The 19,903-nt window shown below is 38.4% G+C and overlaps 1 protein-coding gene across 2 annotated transcripts in view; it reads right to left on the bottom strand.

Moving 5' to 3' along the window:
• Positions 1 to 649: 649 nt before the first annotated feature.
• Positions 650 to 19,903, bottom strand: part of LOC101867710 (SAM domain-containing protein SAMSN-1) — a 35,326-nt gene continuing 16,072 nt past the window's right edge. For both annotated transcript variants that reach the window (XM_005151621.3, XM_031051335.2), the window contains exons 2-8: positions 18,159 to 18,230; positions 17,448 to 17,603; positions 14,856 to 14,976; positions 13,280 to 13,431; positions 11,279 to 11,485; positions 10,157 to 10,307; positions 650 to 1,805 (exon numbers count right to left, since the gene is read on the bottom strand). In XM_005151621.3, coding sequence (XP_005151678.1) covers positions 1,603 to 1,805; positions 10,157 to 10,307; positions 11,279 to 11,485; positions 13,280 to 13,431; positions 14,856 to 14,976; positions 17,448 to 17,603; positions 18,159 to 18,230 — 1,062 coding nt within the window. In that variant the 3' untranslated portion in view covers positions 650 to 1,602. The remainder of the gene's footprint in view (positions 1,806 to 10,156; positions 10,308 to 11,278; positions 11,486 to 13,279; positions 13,432 to 14,855; positions 14,977 to 17,447; positions 17,604 to 18,158; positions 18,231 to 19,903) is intronic.

The following is a 19,903-nucleotide window of genomic DNA, read 5'->3' as shown; positions in this document are numbered from 1 at the left end:
TTCCCAAAAGATGACAGTTGTTGCCAGTATAAGAAGTAAGTTAAAACCAGAAACAAATCTTAGCATCTTCCATTCCTATTTGTTTTTCTAAACAAAGTCTATTTACTCCAAAACTTTGAAATCTAGTTAATGCAGTTTTCTGAAAATAGCTATTTTTATACTATAGCCTTCAAAGCACATCTGTGTGTTAGGAGTCTGACAGCAGTTGTTTGAAGGGTCATGAAATCTACGGAAAACATTTCCATTTGGGGGGGAGGTGTGGGTGTGGGAAGAAAAGTTTTCCATTTGTTTATGGCTTCTTCAGAAATACCCCTTTTGGGGTGGAACTTTCTGCCTTTCATCTTTCTGCCATCATCTGAAGGTGATTTTCTTTTAAGCTGTCAGCAATATGTGGAAAATTTTTAACGTAAATGCAAAACGCCTTAAATTATGAAAATCTTGTGACTAATTAGTGAGCAAAACATTTCTCTATGGATTTGATACACAGATTATTATACATGATAAAGGTGCTCAGAGGAGCTGCCATTTACTGTGTTAGTCTTAGAACAGAGCAGTCTTTTAAATGTAATGACCACATTAAAAACCAAGTAGTTTTTAAAAGGCTCAAACACTGTTACTTTTATTATTAAATGAAGTACTCTAAAAGAAGACAGGCAATTAAAATGTGTATTCCAGTGCAAAATATACTGGGAAGTGACAATAAAATCTCATAGGAAAGACAACAGTGCACAATATTAGCTTCTTTTGTATGCAAACAAATACTCTATTAACAAAGTTCACTCCACATACAAAAGGCGAGAGCTTCACAAAAGATGATCATAAAAGGATAATATTGATACTGACTTTTTTTGGCTCCAAGCTTGCATTTTCTGTATAATGCTTGGGAAGAATGAGAACAGGTGTGAAAATAACAATAAAGAAATTGCATAAGCCAGTCAGATGGCTATGTTCTCTAAAAGATAATGAACACAGAGAGCTTGATTCTGATTCACACTACAGTTCATTTGTACCTCCAGGATAAAATGTAGGAGGTAATAGTCTACTTTAGAGCCCATTTTGGAGAAGAATGGTATGAAACAGCTTTAATATTAATGAGAATTAGCTTGGTACTTTTCAAAGTAGGATGCGAATGTATCCACCTTTTTATTATGATGATATATCAGTGAAAATACATTCTGTACAAATATCAGCAAAGCACATCTGAAAATAGAGTGTGATTAATCCGTATATTTTTTAAAATAGATATGTACAATATTTACATTTTGGACAATTCCAGAAATGAACATGTCCAGACTGTGTACCACTACCTCAACCAATTCTCTATTATTCTTATAGAAAATGCATTTGCTGTACAAATATTTATAAATACATATGTATAAAATTTTTTGTTGAAATGTCTGTGAATTCACTGAAAAGAAAAGCATGAGAGATTATCAGCTAACATTTAGCTATCAAATGTCCACATATCACACAGTGTAGAGCATCATACATCAGCCAGAAGTATATTTTCACTGTTGAGGATATTTTGTGTTCTGCTTCTGTGCCGTTGTACTGGCAAATCTGTTTTTTTCTGAAAATCTGCAGAAAAGCAGCAGGACTGAATCAGTTTGACTCCGTGATTGTTATTGACTGCACCATGTCAGACAGGGTTTCTGGGTCTCCTTCTTCTTTACCATTATCTGAATTTTCTGATGAGATGTAGCAGCCAGAATCTCTGGGGCAGTCATTTAACTGTGATTTATCAAAGCTGTGGTGAGGGCTTAGGCTCCGTGTCTCCTGACTACCCTCGCTTTTCTGCTGTTCAACTAGAAAGAACAGGAAAAAAAAAGAAAAAAGTCAAATTAAGTATCCTGGGAAAGAGTTTGTGATAGCAACGTGACTGATCTTGAAACAGAAACAGAGCTGCTAATACACACATGACTAGATCAGTATCTTTTGTCTATCAGAAGCAGAAACCTCAGCAGCAAAGAACTAGAAATATGATTAGATGAGTATAATGACATCTAAGTTGGTGTTAAGGTTGGCTTTGATCCTGCAGTATGTTTGTCAGAGATGAGGCTTTGGCCTCACTGTTTTGGCTGAGGTCCTTTAGGCTGTCCAGAAGTGCCACACTCACCATGCTTGGTCAGCATGCCCACGATAGAGATGGCAGCTTTTCCCCTTCCATGCTTGTGTATTCCAGAGCCTGTTCATGCAATTAATCATGTAGCCTACTGCACCTTGTTTATAATATATGCCCCACCATTTTACCTACTCTGGGCACTGTGGAGTGAGATACAATGCACTGGTTTTCTGAAGTGCTTGGCATGAAGTTGTGGTAATCAGGTTTTCTAAAGCACTGGGACTAGGTGGCTGATGGAAACTTCCTAAGCTTAGCTTGGTATCCAAAAGGTCATTTTCCAGAGCACAAAGACCTCAGAGAAAGCTAATGTACTTCAGTCCTGCCACATGGTTTTGGAATTCTGTTCCAAAACTGAGTAGAAACAAATGATCTTGCAAATAATTTCTCCATGTTTAGCTGCTGTATGACTAATTTGCTCAAACTCAAAAATCTGCCAATCAGTGAGAGTATTGGGAGATCTCAAAAAAAGCTCAGCAAGCTGGTGCCTTGCACACAGGATATACACATATATCATGACTCTAACGTAGCTTGTGGTTAAAGTTTGTATTTGTATTTTCTGGCTGTGAAATACATGACGTTTGTGACCAAATACCTTGTGGAAACAAGGTATAAGATAGCAAATCTTCATATTTTTTTTTCTGTTATCACCCTCTTCTCACGTATTTTTACTTTAAACTGTGGCTTGCTTTCCAAACAAATTATAAAAACCAAATCTTACAGGAAACAGATGATTTTACCCCAGCTTTTAGCATTGCAGAAAAATGGTACTTTTTTTTGCATTTGCAAAGAAGTTTTCTTTATTTCACTTCACTTGTTACTCCATAATTAAATAGCTAGCTTTGAATCTGTAGTTAGATTTAAGCTGTCTCAATTCAAGCCCAGGCAGAATGCAAGTCCCAATATGGGAAGTATTTTATCCTTCACCAAAATCTAAATCTAGTTCGGTTGCCAGAATTACAACATTTCTACAAGGAAAATTCATCCTGACATTTGTTTAAATTGTTGGAAGTTACAAGATTTGGTAAGATGTGATAAATCTAATATTATTTTTTTAAATTTTGGTTTTTACTGTATAATAAAGAATAAATTAGAAATAAAAAATTTCAATGTTTCATTCTGAATGAAAATATTGAAATGGAACAGAAGAAGAGTCAGTACTTTTCTTCATTGTGTGAGATATCAATGAACTTTTATTTCACAAACCATTTTGATATATTGACAAACATATTTAGATCTTGATGGAAACTTGTATATTTGCTTGGACTGATTAAATCTGTTTAACACTTTCTAACTTTCAGTTGTCTAATTAAGTCAATAAACTAATCTGATTTTTGAAGAAAAAATTCAAGGTCTTAACTTATTTTTACATTAAGGTTATAGGCATAACTTGATGTATTACAGAAAAAAAGATTACTTTATATACTTGCTCCCAAATAAATTAATGGTTAATTGCACTTGCATGAAAGAGTACACCATTCAGCAGATTTAATTGCTATCTGTAACAGTTCGATCTCCTGACAGAACACAGTTTATCATGTCAAATGTTATCTTTCTTTGCAGGGAAAATATTTGACCATGTAAGGTCCAATTGATTTCTGATTTAAGTCAGGAAAGAATTACAAAAGGCATTACACCAGTGAAGGTATTACTGCTGCTATTAGTAGCAACAGAAGTAGTTTAGCACCAATAACAGCAGCTGCCCCAGTAAAGCCTTGTCTAAACTGTGTCCTCAGCTCCTCGCACCCATCCCACTGGCGCCAAGATGAAACAGGTCTCGCTTGCTGTGGGCTGACAGCTCAGCCAGTGTCTGAGTGAAGTCCCCTGGTATAGCTGCGGGCAGGGCTCCCCTGCCCTCCACTGTAATCCCCTCATCTGCCTAATGCTGCTTGCTGGTACTTTTATCAGCTTCTCCAGCATCATCTGCTGCCCTGGCAAGCAGTGACCTAAAAAGTGTTAATCCTGTTTACATTTTCAAGGTCAAAGAGGAACCTCCATTCACTTTGTTTGTTTTACAAAGAAAAGAAGACCAAGTAGCTAGTGGATGACAAAGAAAATGCATGTTCAGTCAGTGTATTAGTGCCCTGTAACTAGTTACGATAATCTGAGTAGTTCCTATGTAAAAAAAAGATCCTAAATGCTTTTGTAGGGATTTCCTTGCCTTGCATGTTTTAGGGAAAAAGATGTGGACAAGTATGGAACTGAGATTTATTTAAAATTTGAATTTAGGTCCCCTAGGAGAATAAGAAATTTCTGTTTTGGAAACCTGCAGAAATGTAAAGCTTCTGTCTCTTCCCATTACATTACAGGATTTTTACAGTAAAAAATGGAAAAAATATTTGAGTGTGTGAGACAGTAACAATTTTTTATTTTCTATTTTTCATTCTGAGCAGAAAAAGTTGAAGAACAGCCCCCCTCCCTCCCCTCCCCCCCATTTAAAAAGACAAAACTGAAAGCAAACTCTGACTTTTTCCTCTCTTTAAAGGAGACTTAAATATTATGCAGTAACAACTAAACCATGTGAACAGGATACTGAGTATTATAAATATCTGTAGTGTGCAGCTTTAGAAGTTGCTTCTCAAGAAAAGAAACTAAGGGGTTTTTTTTACCCCTTTTTCTTTTCAGCTTTTGGCTCTTACACCCAGTTCTACTTAGTTTCTTCTTTTAAGACATACATGTTCAAGTTCCAAGTATATTTGCTGTCTTATTTTTTTTGACATCAGAAGAAAGATACAATGCACAGGAAACAGGAACTGATAAAATTAAAGTGCCGTTAGATATTGCAGAATCATCAGAAATAACTATCTTATCAACTTATGGAAGTCCTATCATTTTTCTATAGTAAAGCAGTTTCACATAAGATAAATAGCTTTCAGTCACCATTGTCTGTGATATGTCCAGAGAAGCCCAAGACATGCATCATTTTGACACATATATTCTAATACTACTTTAGTAGTATTAGGTGATAGGATTATATCCAGACATCTGAAAAAATGTGAGGCCTTTACCCTTGTTGATAGATGTGTGATGCATCTTCCTCCCTATTTAGATCTTGTAAATGAATTTTTGTTATTCATTGACATAGATGTGCATGACATGCACGGATAGATCTCTTTTTTCCTCCACCATTTTTTTTCCCCTTTTTTAATGAATTTAAAGTCCTGATTAGGAAAGCACTTTAAGCTTAGGTTTAAGGCAATTCAGTTCAAGAATGCACAGAGGTCCTGCTGGTTCCTGTGCGGTTATGTCAGTTCAAACCAGATGAGTGTTAGGAGGCTTGGATTTTGTCTTGGACAAAAAGAAGCTCACCCAGCTGCCAGCCATACTTCACTAGTGTGCTGTCTGAGAGTTTGCCTTCATGAGTTTTCCTCAGAAGGAGAACTGGGCTAGGAGCATGATGCTTTAGGCTGAGTCACTTGTGTGGCTTCCTGGAAGGTGCAGCGGTGACGTGCATGGTACAGTAGCTAACTAGAGCAAAGTGCATCTTCATGGCTGAAGTTAGACCCAGCTACATATGGAGGCTATGGGTCAGCTGCAGTGCCTGTACCAGTTAGACCACCTAAGTGTTAAAATTAAATGAAAACTCGCAAAGCACCAATCTCAGAAAGGATCACTTTGAAGCAGCAAATGGTGATACTTCTTGAAAAAGAAGCAGAGAAACCTGCAGTGGTTCTGAATGCACATGCAATACTCTGGGGACTCAAAGGTGTAAACTTTGTGGATATTTACAGACATGCAGCTTAAAAAAATTGCACTTGCTGAAGAAAGTGGCATAGCTTTTATGGGAGGATTACTGAACTGGTGTGAGAAGAGAGTCTATGGTGAAGACAGAAATGAGAAGTTTCTTTTTTCTCTAAAATTTGGAAGCAAATAGATGTGCCTGAAAAAAAAGGTGGAAAAATGCTAATACTCATGCAAGGATGAGCTTCCTTGAGAAACCTGAAAGTATTATGTCCAGGTAGCCTTTGAGCACTATTTGACCTTGACATGACACTGTGTAATCCCATGTACATAAAGGGACTGCTCAGTGTAAAATGGTACTCCTGATGTTATGTCCTCGCATAAGCAATACAACTGAGAACTGAAAGTCATGTCCTCACCTACATACTATCTTGCTATCCAAGTAACATAAACAAGGAACAAACCTTATTTGGTACTGGCAGTGGGATTAAGAATATAATATGGCCTTTAAGTATGAAAAGTAACGTAAGGAAGTGGAATTTGGGAGATAAGCATAAAATATTATACCCCAATTTGCACATATGCACCTTTTTTTTTTTTTAAAAAAATATAAAATGAACTGTATCCAGTGAAGCCTAATTCTTCTTGAACTCAGCTTAGCTTCAAACTAATATAATCCACTGGACTTCAGGAATAAACCTCTTGCCTTACATCATCAAAGTGAGAAGAGAATCAAGGCTATTTTGCACATACAAAAACGTGTATCCTGGGAAACTGTCAACAAAAAAGTTCCAAACTTCTTTTATTACTTTATTCATTAACCATCCAGAAACCGCTTCACTTTAAAAATAGCATTCTACAAAAGCACAGACATCCATCTCCTGTCTAGAAGCCATCTGGGAGAAGAATGGAAAGCTATTAAGAAATACTTTATGAAAAAGAGCTTTTTTTTCCTCCTCAGCCATGAATTCATGGAAACCAATCATTTTGTCCCCAGTATATGGGTCTCATCAACTTACAGAAAATCTAAAAAGAGATCTGGGAAGATCAGGGAGAAGGTCATGAGGAACTTACAAGACCTTGCAGTTCTGGGATAGCCTTGCTATGTGAAGTGCTTGAAGATGGTGAATTTGGCCTGGACTCCCAGGAAGGGTAGAAGGGAGATAGTGCAGTATCAGGAAGCAAAATCTGCTTAATAACACCGTGTAGTAGTATTTGCTAAATAAAACTTTTTAATTTCTAGTATAAAATGGGTTAGATTTTTTCCTTTCAAAATTAATTAAATTAAATGCAAGATGAAAAAATTGTCACTGCCAGAAATCCTAGATTTTGGACATCTTTAAGAAGCATGTAATGTGGAAACTATGGCTGCAGGTCTTTTGGTTAGAAAGCTCAGTATCTGTTTATTCTGAAACATGAATTAGATAGTCACGAGTATGCAGCATGAAGAACTCAATTCATATAACATCCAATATACGGCAAGAAAAAGCCAAGGGAAGAAAAAGAAATTAAAAGCCCTGCAAAAACAACTAGACATTTCACAATATCAGATATCACATTAAAGGAACATTAAATCTTGTTTTACTACATTTACAATAGAATCTTTTTCATTCTACTAGATGTTCCAACATGCTTGGCTGTTCTGAATAATAGCAGAGTCACAAAAACTCAGAAACCCTTGTATTTCAACTCTGGCCCATACCCGAGACTCTGTGCATTAATCAAACATGTGCTTCATGGAAGCACAAATGTAATGCAAAGACATGGAAGTCTTCCAAACTTTGTGAGAAAGATGGGCTTAGAACGGTAAATGTGATCTATGGACTTAGTGTATTTTTTCACAGAACTTATAAAAAGAGTGAATTTTTACCTGGAAAAGTGCTGAATTTATATCTATAATACTCCTGGCCAGTAAGCAGACTACCCTGTAGCTGTGGGTAATTCTGCTGCTCACTTATAAGCAATGCAGAAAATCAATTTTAATTAAAAAATCATTTATGCTGGACTGAGTCATGTCCATTTAAGAAAAAACCCCAAAACTCTGACCTAGGAAAGTTCAGATGTAGAATTCACTTTCAAAGTTGCACCCAGATCTTTCAGCCCAATTTTCCAATTGTATTGGTAGAAGGACAGAGGTCAAATGATTGGGATGAAGTCAAACTCATGCTGAGCTTATCCCCAAGATCATCTTGACTCCCTGCCTTTCATTGTAATGCCTCAACAGACAGCTTCTATCAATTTTAGTCTTTAGTATCTTCGTTTTTAGAGGAGTTGTTAAATTCTGTTCTGTCCCTACTAGTCATGTGACAAATGCTATGAACCTTTGACAACCAGACAAGGCAAGGATTTGAATTAGTCCTGATTCAAGACAGTATCCCAAACCAGGAAAGCATTTATATTTGGCTTACCTTAAAATATACATGAGTCCTATGAAACTCCATTAGACTTAAATGAATGCTTACAGTTAGCATGCTATATAAAGTTGTCTTGCTTATAGTTGGCATGGTACATAAAGATGCCTTGGTTCTGCTTCCTGTGAGTATTCATAAATTCTGGGAGTACAATTTTATTGAATTTGAATACTGTAAAGATTGGCTACACCTAATACCTATCTAAGGTGGATGTGAAGCAAACACTAATTTAATCTCTCGATCTAAGAGTACATGTCACCACTGATTTTGAAGCAGGGTCCATTTCATAAAATTTAATGTTATTATATCCAGATCCATTATAAGAATTTAAACTATTGGACTATCACACAGAAAATATCAGGGACATTGTTTTGCCTGGAAAAATGTTTCAGGGCAAATTAGAGAAACAAACATATTTTCAGCTGAATTCCAGCCACATCCCTGCAATACAATTCTTTAAATATGTAACCTTTTTTTCCCTGTATTCACTCTTTCAACCACTACTGCTACATAGACAGCCCTTCTAGAGGTCTTTTCTAGCCTGTCATCTCACAAAGCTATAGACCAGAAAGAACAACTGAACCTAGTGGGTGAAAAAAACCATTTTTTAAAGTCTCTCCAACATGTTTGCAAGAATCTTATCTTCCCTGGAAGCTGACTAAGAACAGGAAAGACTGCAGGTACAAATGGTGTCCCGAAAAAGCACAAATATACAGTAAAAAACAAGGTCAGCAAAGGCATGAAGAGAAATATTAGAGAACATCTGCAGGAAAAGCTGAATGGATGAGGCAGCAAAAGGCATGCTTAGAAACCTGGATATATTTCTGTACTGAAGCACATCGGTATATATATGCATGCAGGTATGTGCAGGCATACATATGCACATGTGCTGAAGGCAGAACTGGAAAGCTATCCCCTACTGAGGAGACAAAAAGTGGAAACCTGACAAGAACTGGTATTAAAATATCTCAGGAAGACTTTGCTTTTCCAGCTCTCCTTTTCTTTCTTTCAGATGCTTCTCAGTTGCTAGTGCTCACTTGATGAAATGACTGCTCAGCATATGCACAGATATTAATAAAGAAAAAAACAATTCCTTTTTTTGGCTGAGTGTCTAATTAAGTAGATGCTTAGCTGTAGGTTCTAGGAATTTGACATAAATTATTTAAAATTGGAACTCAGGCTGGAAGTATCATTCAGATACCATGAGAACAGTATTTTCTATTCTGTATCCTAGCTTTTCCACTCCCAGTGAAAGCAAAAAGTGAAGAAAACACAATAGTGATCAATACACATATGTACAGACACGCTGTGTGATCAGCTTTCGGAAGCTCACCAAAACTGGAGTCACAGTCATTTTAAGAAAAGAATGCAAACCATCTATTAGTATATGATTTTGTCTGTGGGGTTTTTTTTTCTAATTTTCAATCTTTCCTACAAAAGAAACTGATTTGGATAAGGATTTAAGTGTGGGAAGAACTGGGGGAAAGAAAAACTATTTTTTCTGCAGAATATTGTTTAGAAAAATTAAAGAAAACTCTACCACAGCTACTTGAAATAAGCGCTATTTTGGTTAAGATACTGGCACAGGCTTTGGGAAGTTTTGTTTTCTACTCTTGCACAGATCTTGTGACTTTCAAGAAGTCACTTACCCTCTCTGGGGGTTGGGTCCCCAGCTATAAATAAGGTTGCTCTTAAGCAATAGTTGCTACCCATCTCTAGTGTAGGTCATATAAATAAGAAATTTTAGATCATTCATGTGTTACTAGTATAGTAATCATAAACATATCTAGAAGAGATATACAGTTTGCTATCTGAATACATAAGAAAACTGTCTGACCCCACGTACCATATTTAAGAGAAAAATAATTTAACAGATTAGTGTGAGAATCACTATTTCTTTAAACATGTTTCTTCAGTTAAAACTTGCACATGCTTCAACACTTACTGTCATGGTCCTGTAGATTTTCAATTGCCAATAACAGTCTTGCTCTGTCTTCTGGGTTTGAAATATTTAATTCAATCAGGTGGCTCTCCTGTAGGTACTTTAAGTCCTCCAGAGTTTCATAGCCATTTAGCAAGAGAGTCGAGGCATATTCCTACAAAAAACAAGCAAATCTTCTCATATAAATAAGCACTATGTTTAGTAGAGGAATAGGCACAATTTCTCTTTTACTTTTTTGTCAGGTTGAAATGTACTCCATTCTGCAGTTTGATTGACCACCTTCGGCATAAAACCAGAGCTGGAGATCAAGAGGATAAGAGGTGGAAATACCTGGGGGCAGCATCCCAGCATCTGTGCCTGAGTTGTCAAGCAGAGTCCAGCAGCAAATTGGACCAGGACAGAGCTCTGACAGAAATTATTTAATCTTTTGAGTGTCTGGACCTTTGTGAAATCACCCCCTGAGTGCCTCCCATGCTGAGTCCAGGAGGGCATCTGAGGAGGGGTGTGCTGTGCCTCTACACAGAAGGAGCTCCTTGATATAAGCAAGAGTGAGAAGCTGAGGAGCCCTCAGCCATGCTGTATCACACATGGTCCCCCTTGAGCTGGGTGTCGATGCAGTATGAAACTCCAGGAAAGACGTGTTTGCATCAGCACCGAAATAATAACCAGTATTAAAAATGTTACCTGTAAACCTTGACACTCAGTCAAGAACTAGGGTTGCAGAGAGAGAGAGAGGTGCAACATGAACATAGTACAAAAGGACTGTTGCTCCCTAAAGATCATGAGGAATTAGAAACCCACATTCTAAATGTTGGCACTGGAGTCAGACTGCAGTCCTGTCCCTGAGGTTTCCGCAGTCACACACTTAGGCACACAACTGCAGTCAGGTTATGGTGACTCGTCAGGTCACCACCGTGTGCAGTTTCTTAGCCCAACCAAATGATGTGGTAAATGATGTGGCAGTTCTAAAAGCCACTCACATCACATAAAAGACAGACATGAAGCTGCTTTGCTGACATCAAAACTGCTGAACCTGTCTTTCTACTTCTGCCTGTAAATGACATCCAAACCCAAGTGCACAAAAATGAAATGTTTCAAATACAGCTGGGAAACACATTGGCTGACCTGCAGGTGGACACAATCCAGGAGCTCCTGCAGTGTTTTAGGCTTGTTCCTTTTGCTTCCTCTATGTGGCTTTATCTTTCTGGGAGCTGCTTCCTCTTCCAAGATAATATCCACGTAAATGAACTTGAAGTTTCCTACTTTGTTGTTCAGCATGCCCGTCCATATACCCATGGGGGTTTTACAGATGATATCTATAATATCTCCTTTCTAGAACAATAAAAAAAAGCACACCACTGCTTACACATCTGGTTTGTTAGATGTAGCTTTTCCTCTCTGGACCAGAACCAGCACAGACAGCACAGAATCTTAACTAGGCAGTACAAAGTAACTTTTAAAAATTACCTAGATTTAGATCATTTTCTTTCATAAAATCACAGTAAAATAACTATAGAAAATGGACTTAGTCCTTATCTCCAAACCTTTGTGGAGGAGAGTTGAGCATAAGCAGCCCCTCTAACCATTTTTGTGTTCCACTTGGTCCCTGAAAAGGGATAGGGTTGCATTAGCAATCAACTTTTGCCATGGATAGTGGGCATAGCTTTGGCAAAATACAAGGGAACAATGTGAGGTTAATTTTCAGTATGTGCCAAACCATTTACACAATAATCTTATTTTCCAGCATCTCAAATATCTTCAGAAACTGATAGGTGAGCAATGTGAAAAGTGGACTCTTACCCATTTTACAGTAAAAACCACTGGCTGCATTTCTCAAAGGCAATAAAGAACATTTAACTCCCTTAATATTTTCCTGACTGTCCTTACCAAACGACTGACAAATTTTTCCACTATTATTAACACAATTAACTGAGACAATGGAAGGTGCCTTAGCAGGCAGGTTTAAAGGCTCCAGCTCTCCACACTTGTGCGTTCACCTACAAATGTGAATGTGAAAAAGGGTGACAACACAGCTACTTCAAGAGGGCTATTTGGTAAAGGTGTTCACAGCCATGCTGTGGGAACCAATATCTCAGGTCAGCAAAACAGCTGCTCTGAGTAATTCTCACAGTAAAAAAGCTCACTTGTAAAGGGTAACCCCTACACATCTTACTTCCATGATCTCAGAATCGCATCCTGTCTTCTGGGCAGGCACCCCAGAACTTATGAAAGTGTGAGAAGTCTTTAAATAATTACCCAACAAATCCCCACATACACACTTCATTTGGCGTTCTGCTACAGAGTCAAACTCAGATTGCAAAAAATATCTGTCAACAAGTCCAAGACTTTAAAATCTTTTCTGGTCTGGTCAAGAAACTGCAAGTAAAGTGGTCACTCTAGTTTTGGTACAAACCCAAGTACGAAGTTCACTGTGTTCCTGTGACCTGGTTCTCTTAGCATATGGAACTCAGAGCTATGAGCTTTACAAGCGCACATATTATTCTACACACTCATGGAGGCTCAGAAACTTCAGATGTGAATGCAGATCAGGATTAAGGCAGTGGCTCTCAGTCAGGCTGCAGATGCACTTTGAATTCAGATTCAGGGTACTGAAATTTTGTAAGATAAATTTAGGGGATTTCAACCCTAAGTAATAGGGGTATAACTCTAAAATATACAGCCCAGTGACTAATAAAGGAGTCTATGTGAAGCAGCAGACATTTGCCATTTCATGACCAGTTAAACTGTTTTGAAATAAATGCCCTAGGTGTGGGTGGAAGTGGAGGGCAAGAAGTGAAGACTGCAGGTACTAGCAGAGCAATGGCTGTAACATAGGCCACAGAGGAGGAGAGGAAGACTACAGATAATGATTTTGACAAGAAGAGGCTATAAAGAAAAAGAAAAATCCTGAAGCGTGAATATAATCTGGATATGAATGTGTGTACAAAGAAGGAAAACAAGTCTAATTATACTCCTGAGTAGTATGATGTATGATGACTTGTCTTGCTTTTAGAATGTTACATGTGCTTTACAGTTAAAAATGTGTTAGTAAACATATTCTTCATGTGTAAGGAATGCCCCCTTCCATTCTTACTGGGAAAAAAGAAATCCTGGTGGTTGTCTTACCTTGATTTTCAGAGAGTCGGTGTCATAAGGACTTGGTGTGAAGTCGGTGTGAACTTTGGCTCGACCACAGAAGGGCCCACTGTAAGGGACTTCGTCATCAAACCGGAGGCTGTCCCTATTGCTCGTTCCATCTGAGCAGCTTGTCACCCCACCTTAAAGAGAATGGATTTTAGTTATCTCCTGCAGCACATGCCCAGACATGCAGTTCTGCACAGCAGCTGAGAGTGTTCAAAAGCACAGAATTAGAGAGTGTTGTATGTGTGGGTTTGACACATTCCAGGAAAAATACGTTCAATAAAATCATACTACAAGAGACTGAAGAAAACAGGCAGGAGATCTTTATTAATATATTCCTTACAATAGTCTTTTTCTGGTGATGATACTAATAGACTACACATTTTACTTACAGACTTTTTGAAATATCACCTCTGCAGATTAATAAAATGTACTCTAAAAGTGCAATTTAGGGAATTAATTCTGCTGAACTTCTCCTGTTTGTTCAGAAAAATGAAAACAAGTACTGTAGAAGTTATTTTATTTCATTACAGAGCTAGCTGAAACATCAAAGGAACCTGCATTGCAGAGGGAAATTTTAATCTTATCAACATTTCTGCCTGTCATTTTATCCAAGTTGAGCAATAAAATATCAGCAGAGTAATTCAAGCAAATTTGAGCAAGCTCTGCAATATCCCATCCAAATATGTTTTTAGATAAGAGCAGCAGAGTGTTGGAAGTAAACTCCTATATACAATTTTCACAAATCACATCACAGAAAATGATCATAAAAATGGTTTTGTTTGAGGTGATTGCTTAAGTGCACAGCTCCATCTCAGGGCCAGATTAACTACTAAGTGCAAACAGTCTGGACTGCAGCTCGAGTACTCCCTTACTTAAGGCTGATATGATGCCGGCAGTGATGGCCCAGCAATGTCACCATGGACAGCTATGGCCTGCTGCCCAGCAAATGTCCACAGCAGAGCAGTGGATAGAGAAGTGGAGGCAAACTCCATTTCCCATCAAAGATCCATCTGCCCTCTGACTGAGATGACCCTGTTGGGGGAGGGTTTTCAGTGGGCTTGTGGGGAAGCAGGCTGTGTCTCTGCATCATAACCTGAAGCTGCCAGGTCAGGCCCCCATCATGCACCATCTCAGGGAAACCTCTCACTCTGCCTGCCTCACATCTGCAGGGCAAAGGATGAACTCACAGCCACTGCTCCCAGAGAGGATGTTTGTGTGGCTGCTCCTCGTGACTGGGAGCCAGCACTATAGCAGTGATAACCCCCCAGAATTTATGGCGTACATACCAGCAATGTACCCTGTAATACATGTTATTTATTTAGTTAGTTATTTTTTTTTACTTCAGTTAATATTTCAATTCTTAAAAACACTCAGCTTATTTCTGGAGGTTGGCAATCTACCCTACCTGCCACCCATTTAATCAAATCATGCTTTTGTCTGCCAGACTGAAGAGCTCTCTACCATTACATTTTTAATCACCAGTTCTGATAACTCAGTCTTAAACAATAACAGTATTGATCCAGTGGCTGAATAAGAAGTATGGATATCTTGTACTTACTAGATGAGCTCTGGCCACTGTTCAGACTATAGAGACTTTCCATAGAGTCACTGGTTTTTAGGGAGACCTTCTCAGTGTGTATTCCACCACCAGGATCACTGTCATCTTTTCCTTCTTCATTCTTTAACACAAAAATCATAAGTTCACCATCAAGAGATATATTTTAGGGAAATATTTGGCTTTTTCTTTTTAATCGTCATTGGAGATTAACTCATCATTACACTTTATTAAGAACCACTCTACGAGTAAAAGCATTTTAGAAGTTGATGCATCCTTGGTACTAAGGATTCCCAGCACCACCTCCAGCTCTTTATGACCTTAGAGAAATCACCTGCCCCCCCTTTTCCCCTCTCACTTCATTCCACTCTCACACAGCTAAACTGACTCTTTGTCTCAGAAGACTCCAATATACCACAGCAGAAACAAAAGCTGTCTGTGAAAGGGAAATTCACAGGTAATCAGATAAGGTGTTTTTTCTGATTGGAGACAGAGGAGGAAATATAAAGTTTAAGTCTGAAAGCAGATGGTGAAGTGCTAGCTGATGTTGTGTGTTGAACTTCTGAAAATCAGTGGCTTTTGACAGTAGGCTGGCACCTCAGCCAGGGTGTTTCAGACACAGCTCACACACAGACAGCTTGCAGAGTAAGCCATTGGTGTGTTCTAGCACCATGCTCACCACGTTGCTCAACCTACACATTGGCTCCAAAATCTAGTGCATTTCAGAATTAACAGATGCATGTTTCTCCCACAAGATCTAATAGTGTAAGAGAATGGCCCCTTGAGCTTATAAAATTAAACCACGCCTCAGGAATCACAGCCTATTCAAAACAATAAGATCCATATTTTCAGTTGCAGGTAACTTAAGGGATGATGTAACAATGAAATGAAATAATAATGAGATTTCAAAGGAAGAATTTCTCAGTAGACTTCATCACACTGTCAGTATGTCTGATATCCTCATACAACTGAAACATTCTGCAGTACTTGAGATGTTATGTTAATCTTTTGGGAAATATTATTTACTCATCAGTTGGCTGATGAAATTGAGCAAAGATGGCAGTGCATGCATGAAATAGGCACCCATACAGGTACATCTAAGGCATAGCATTGAAATGAAAGACTATGTTGGTTTTCAACAAGGGCAGTGTTTGTTACACCAGTCAGCAGTGTAAGCCATAGATTAATCAGTGGGCCGGTATTGATTGTCATCATCTCCTGCAGGAATGAAGATCATGCTACATGTGTGTCCAACCAGACAATTTATTGACTTTCTGTCATGTGAATCGTTTTTTTAAATGTGCAGAAGGCAAATGTTGGAATTTTGATTTTTCTTAAAAAAATTGGATTGCAACTTCTTAAATTTTAGAAAAATAGTGGAAAGTAATGGAATAGGAGTCCTTGTCTTTGACCTCCAAAAACTGCTCAAATATATCCTGTGGAACACTATTTTCTACTTGTGAAGTTTCTATTTACTTTCCCAGTTTATTTGATATTGACATGTGTGCGAAATAGGATGCAGACTAGCTAGATTTTTTAGGATGATTAAGTATGACAAGTCCTTTTTCCTTCTGTTTTTCTAACATTTGGAACTCACTGACATGACATATTGAGAAAACAGGGTTTGCAGTGTGTGAAATATTTTTTTTATGTTTAATAAAAATAAGTTCACTAAGATTAGATAAGGTAAAAGCAGATAAGGCATATGAGTTGTCATGCTCTAGGATGCTAGCTGACCTCTACAAAATGGACTTTGGAAATAATTCTTGTATTGAAACATAAATTCTTCCAATGAAGCATTTTGTACAGGTTGAGGATCAGATTAACAGTGAGGTTCATTCATTATTCCCTTGTGTCCATATCATGAGATTTTTTTTTGTGATGCTTATAGAAGTGCTCCTTGATGAAAAAGCAGACTTAAATGATGTAAACCTCCTATGTTTATGTCCTCCTAACTCTATCTTGGTCCCTTACTGGGTGAAGTTGTAATTTTATATAGAATCATAGACTCACAGAATGTTTTGGGTTGGAAAGGACCTTAAGATCATGTAGTTCCAACCCCACTGCCATGGGCAGGGATGCCTCACACTAGACCAGGTTGCCCAAGGCTCTGTCCAATCTGGCTTTGAAAGCTGCCAGTGATGGGGCATTTACCACTGCTGTGGGGAAGCTGCTCCAGTGCCTCACCATACTCACAGTAAAGAACTTCTTCCTTATATCTAACCTGAACTTCCCCTGTTGAGGTTTTAAAACCATTACCCATTGTCCTATTGCTACAGTCCCTATTGCTATAGTCCCTCCCCAGCATCCCTATAGCCCCCCTTCAGATACTGAAAGGCTGCTATGAGGTCTCCATGCAGCCTTCTCTTCTCCAGGCTGAACAGCCCCAGCTTTATCAGCACATGTGTGTTTATATTAACAATCACATGAAAGAAAGAGTACATACCAGAAGCTGCTTTAATTCAGGATGTGTTACTATGTCCTTATGGATTGTCATAACTAATGACAATTGAAATGTGAATAGGAAAACATGCGTATAACATTTTTACTTCATAAACATTAGCATCAAACAGAAGATTCTTAAGCTGTATTTACCATCTCCTCAGAGAGTGCCTTGGTGTACTTTTTACCCATCTTTTTCTTCATGGTAAGGGAAATAGCTCTCATCTTCTTACCCAGACTTCCTCCATTATTTGCTGTTTTAGCTTGTACTCCTTCTCCAACGTCACTTATAGTCTCCAGCTCAGATATCTGATTTGAAAGGAAAAAGTAAGCAACAACTCATAATGAAAATGAAATTCAGTCTAGTAGAATAGGAATTACAGGGAAATATTGACAAAAGTTAGTCATAGCCATTTCCCTGGGGAATCAATGTGCCTAAACAGGTTTGTAACACACCACTGTATGTGTGAATGACAGAAAGAAAATACATTTTATGATAGAAGATGTTGTTTCCCATTGGTTATTTTCCTTAATCCAAATAACAATTGAAAGGATTTTTGCCCGGGTCTTGAAAACAGAAATGGCACATCTGTGGGTTTCATACACATGCCGGTTACCTTGGCCATCACCAACGTGAAGTGCACTTTTGTCTCTAAAAAATTGTTTCTAATCTTCACATTACAGTACCAAAGTTTAGGTGTGATTCTCTTGTTCATGTCAGCAAGAACATGATCACCCACACAGATCCAGGTGCACAAGCAAAGTTCTCACCAGCATAAAACTCACACAATAGTTCCCCTGTGGTTTTGCATAGCTGTCATGGAAAAGAGAACTGAAGAAAGTAAAACTTTGTTTTATACAGACCTCAGCTGAATCATCTGTCTTTGATATCGAGTGATGTCTGAAACGGTCAAAGCTGCCAAAGCTGCTTGTGCGCTGTGAAAGAAAAGAAACCTTGACTCACGGATGGTGTTTTGATGTGTTATAATACTTAAATACAACTGTCAAGTCACCTGTTTGTGTTAAAAATTCCTCCTAGGTCAGTGGACCATGGATAGCTACATCCAGCTAGAAACAGACTAGGAGGTGACTATGGGGGGGGGGGGGGGGGGGGGGGAAATGACTATATAGCCAGAAGTAATGAAAAGAATAAGAGAAATAGTACTGATTCTAAAACCAATTAGATACATTATGAGCTCTTCTACAACAGTTTCGCATTACTTACACACAGATATCTATGAGTTACTTCTAGGTAAGGCAGCTATTTATAAGCTCAGAAAAGAAAAAAAAAAGGTGTTTCCATAAATGTTATACAAGCTGTAGAGCTGGTAATGGTGGTTTAAACTGTGGCAATTTATACAGTTTACTTTCGCAGCTGGGGAGAGTGTTTATGGTTTTTTACCAATAGGAATCAGCAGGGACCGCCAAGGATTATGAATACGTTTATCCAAAGTGCATACATTGTGGAGCAAGTAAGTAACAGAATAATCAGGCAGGCCTCATGTTTTCCTTCCCAGTCCTCCAATTCAAAACCCTGATTTTTAAACATAAATTGATACAATTTTTCCCTGTGCCACAGCTTTGCTTAACATAAGAAAGGCTGCACCACCTGGGCTGTGCACTAAGAGACTGAATGTATTGCTTTTAACTCATTTTTTCCCTTTCTGCACATAGATAAGTGATACGGGAAGGAGGGAAGTGGCACAGCAGATTTTTTGTGAGAAAGATCACACAGAAATACCTGTCAGACATGTCCAGGCAGAGTTGTCTGACACTGCACTGGCCAGGGTGGAAAACTGCGTAACACTGGCATTGATGGCAAGTCGTAACTCCCTGTAAGCGTGGTCCTAATAATAGCCAGAATTTGAACATTTATCCACTCTACAGTGTCTTTAAGAGCTTGTTTCTGCATCTTCACCAATACCCAGAGCTAAATCCAAAGCAACTCCTTTTTAAAAAAAGTTTTTCACTCTTCCCTACGAAGTGAAATTCTATTAATGCAGTTTCAGAGTTCTTGAGCAGAGTTTACTATTATACAGTATGCAATATCATCACAGTAGACTTCTGAGTATTCAAAATCCCCGCTGGAAAAAACAACCCAGCTGAATTAAATAGAAAAGCACAAAATTAATACATCCTGAATGAGTTAATAAGTGATTTTGGACTACTTGACTACAGGTTTTCCTGTATTTATTCACCTATTTGCCTTGCCCACATGATTTTAGCCAAATCAGTTCCTTGTTCTATAGCTTTCTTCCCACACCACCCACCCACCCCCCTCACCCCAGCCGTGTGAGCCATCTTTTCATCTCCAGCTACCTCCTTTCACTCTCCATCTGGGAATGCCACAAGCCTCAAATGGCCCTGAAAGCTCCCGGCTCTGCGGCTTTCCAATCTTCTCCACCAGGCAAGAAGTTCCATGAGGTAGCCTCAGATGCAACTGAGGTACATCATCCTTTTAGGCAATAAAAGAGGAAGAGAAAATGACTGGTTTAATAGCCAGTCCCATTGCCTGCCTTTGCATTGCAAACACAATGCTGGCATGAGCCTGCTTCCAGAGAAGCTAAAGCAAAAACTCTCGGTGATGGTAAGACAAGCAGAACTGCCCA

This window comes from Melopsittacus undulatus, chromosome 2 (genome assembly GCF_012275295.1).
Source record: "Melopsittacus undulatus isolate bMelUnd1 chromosome 2, bMelUnd1.mat.Z, whole genome shotgun sequence".
Lineage (NCBI taxonomy): Eukaryota > Metazoa > Chordata > Aves > Psittaciformes > Psittaculidae > Melopsittacus > Melopsittacus undulatus.
The sequence above is the reverse complement of the archived record's forward strand: the minus strand, read 5'-3'. Positions and strand labels throughout refer to the sequence as shown.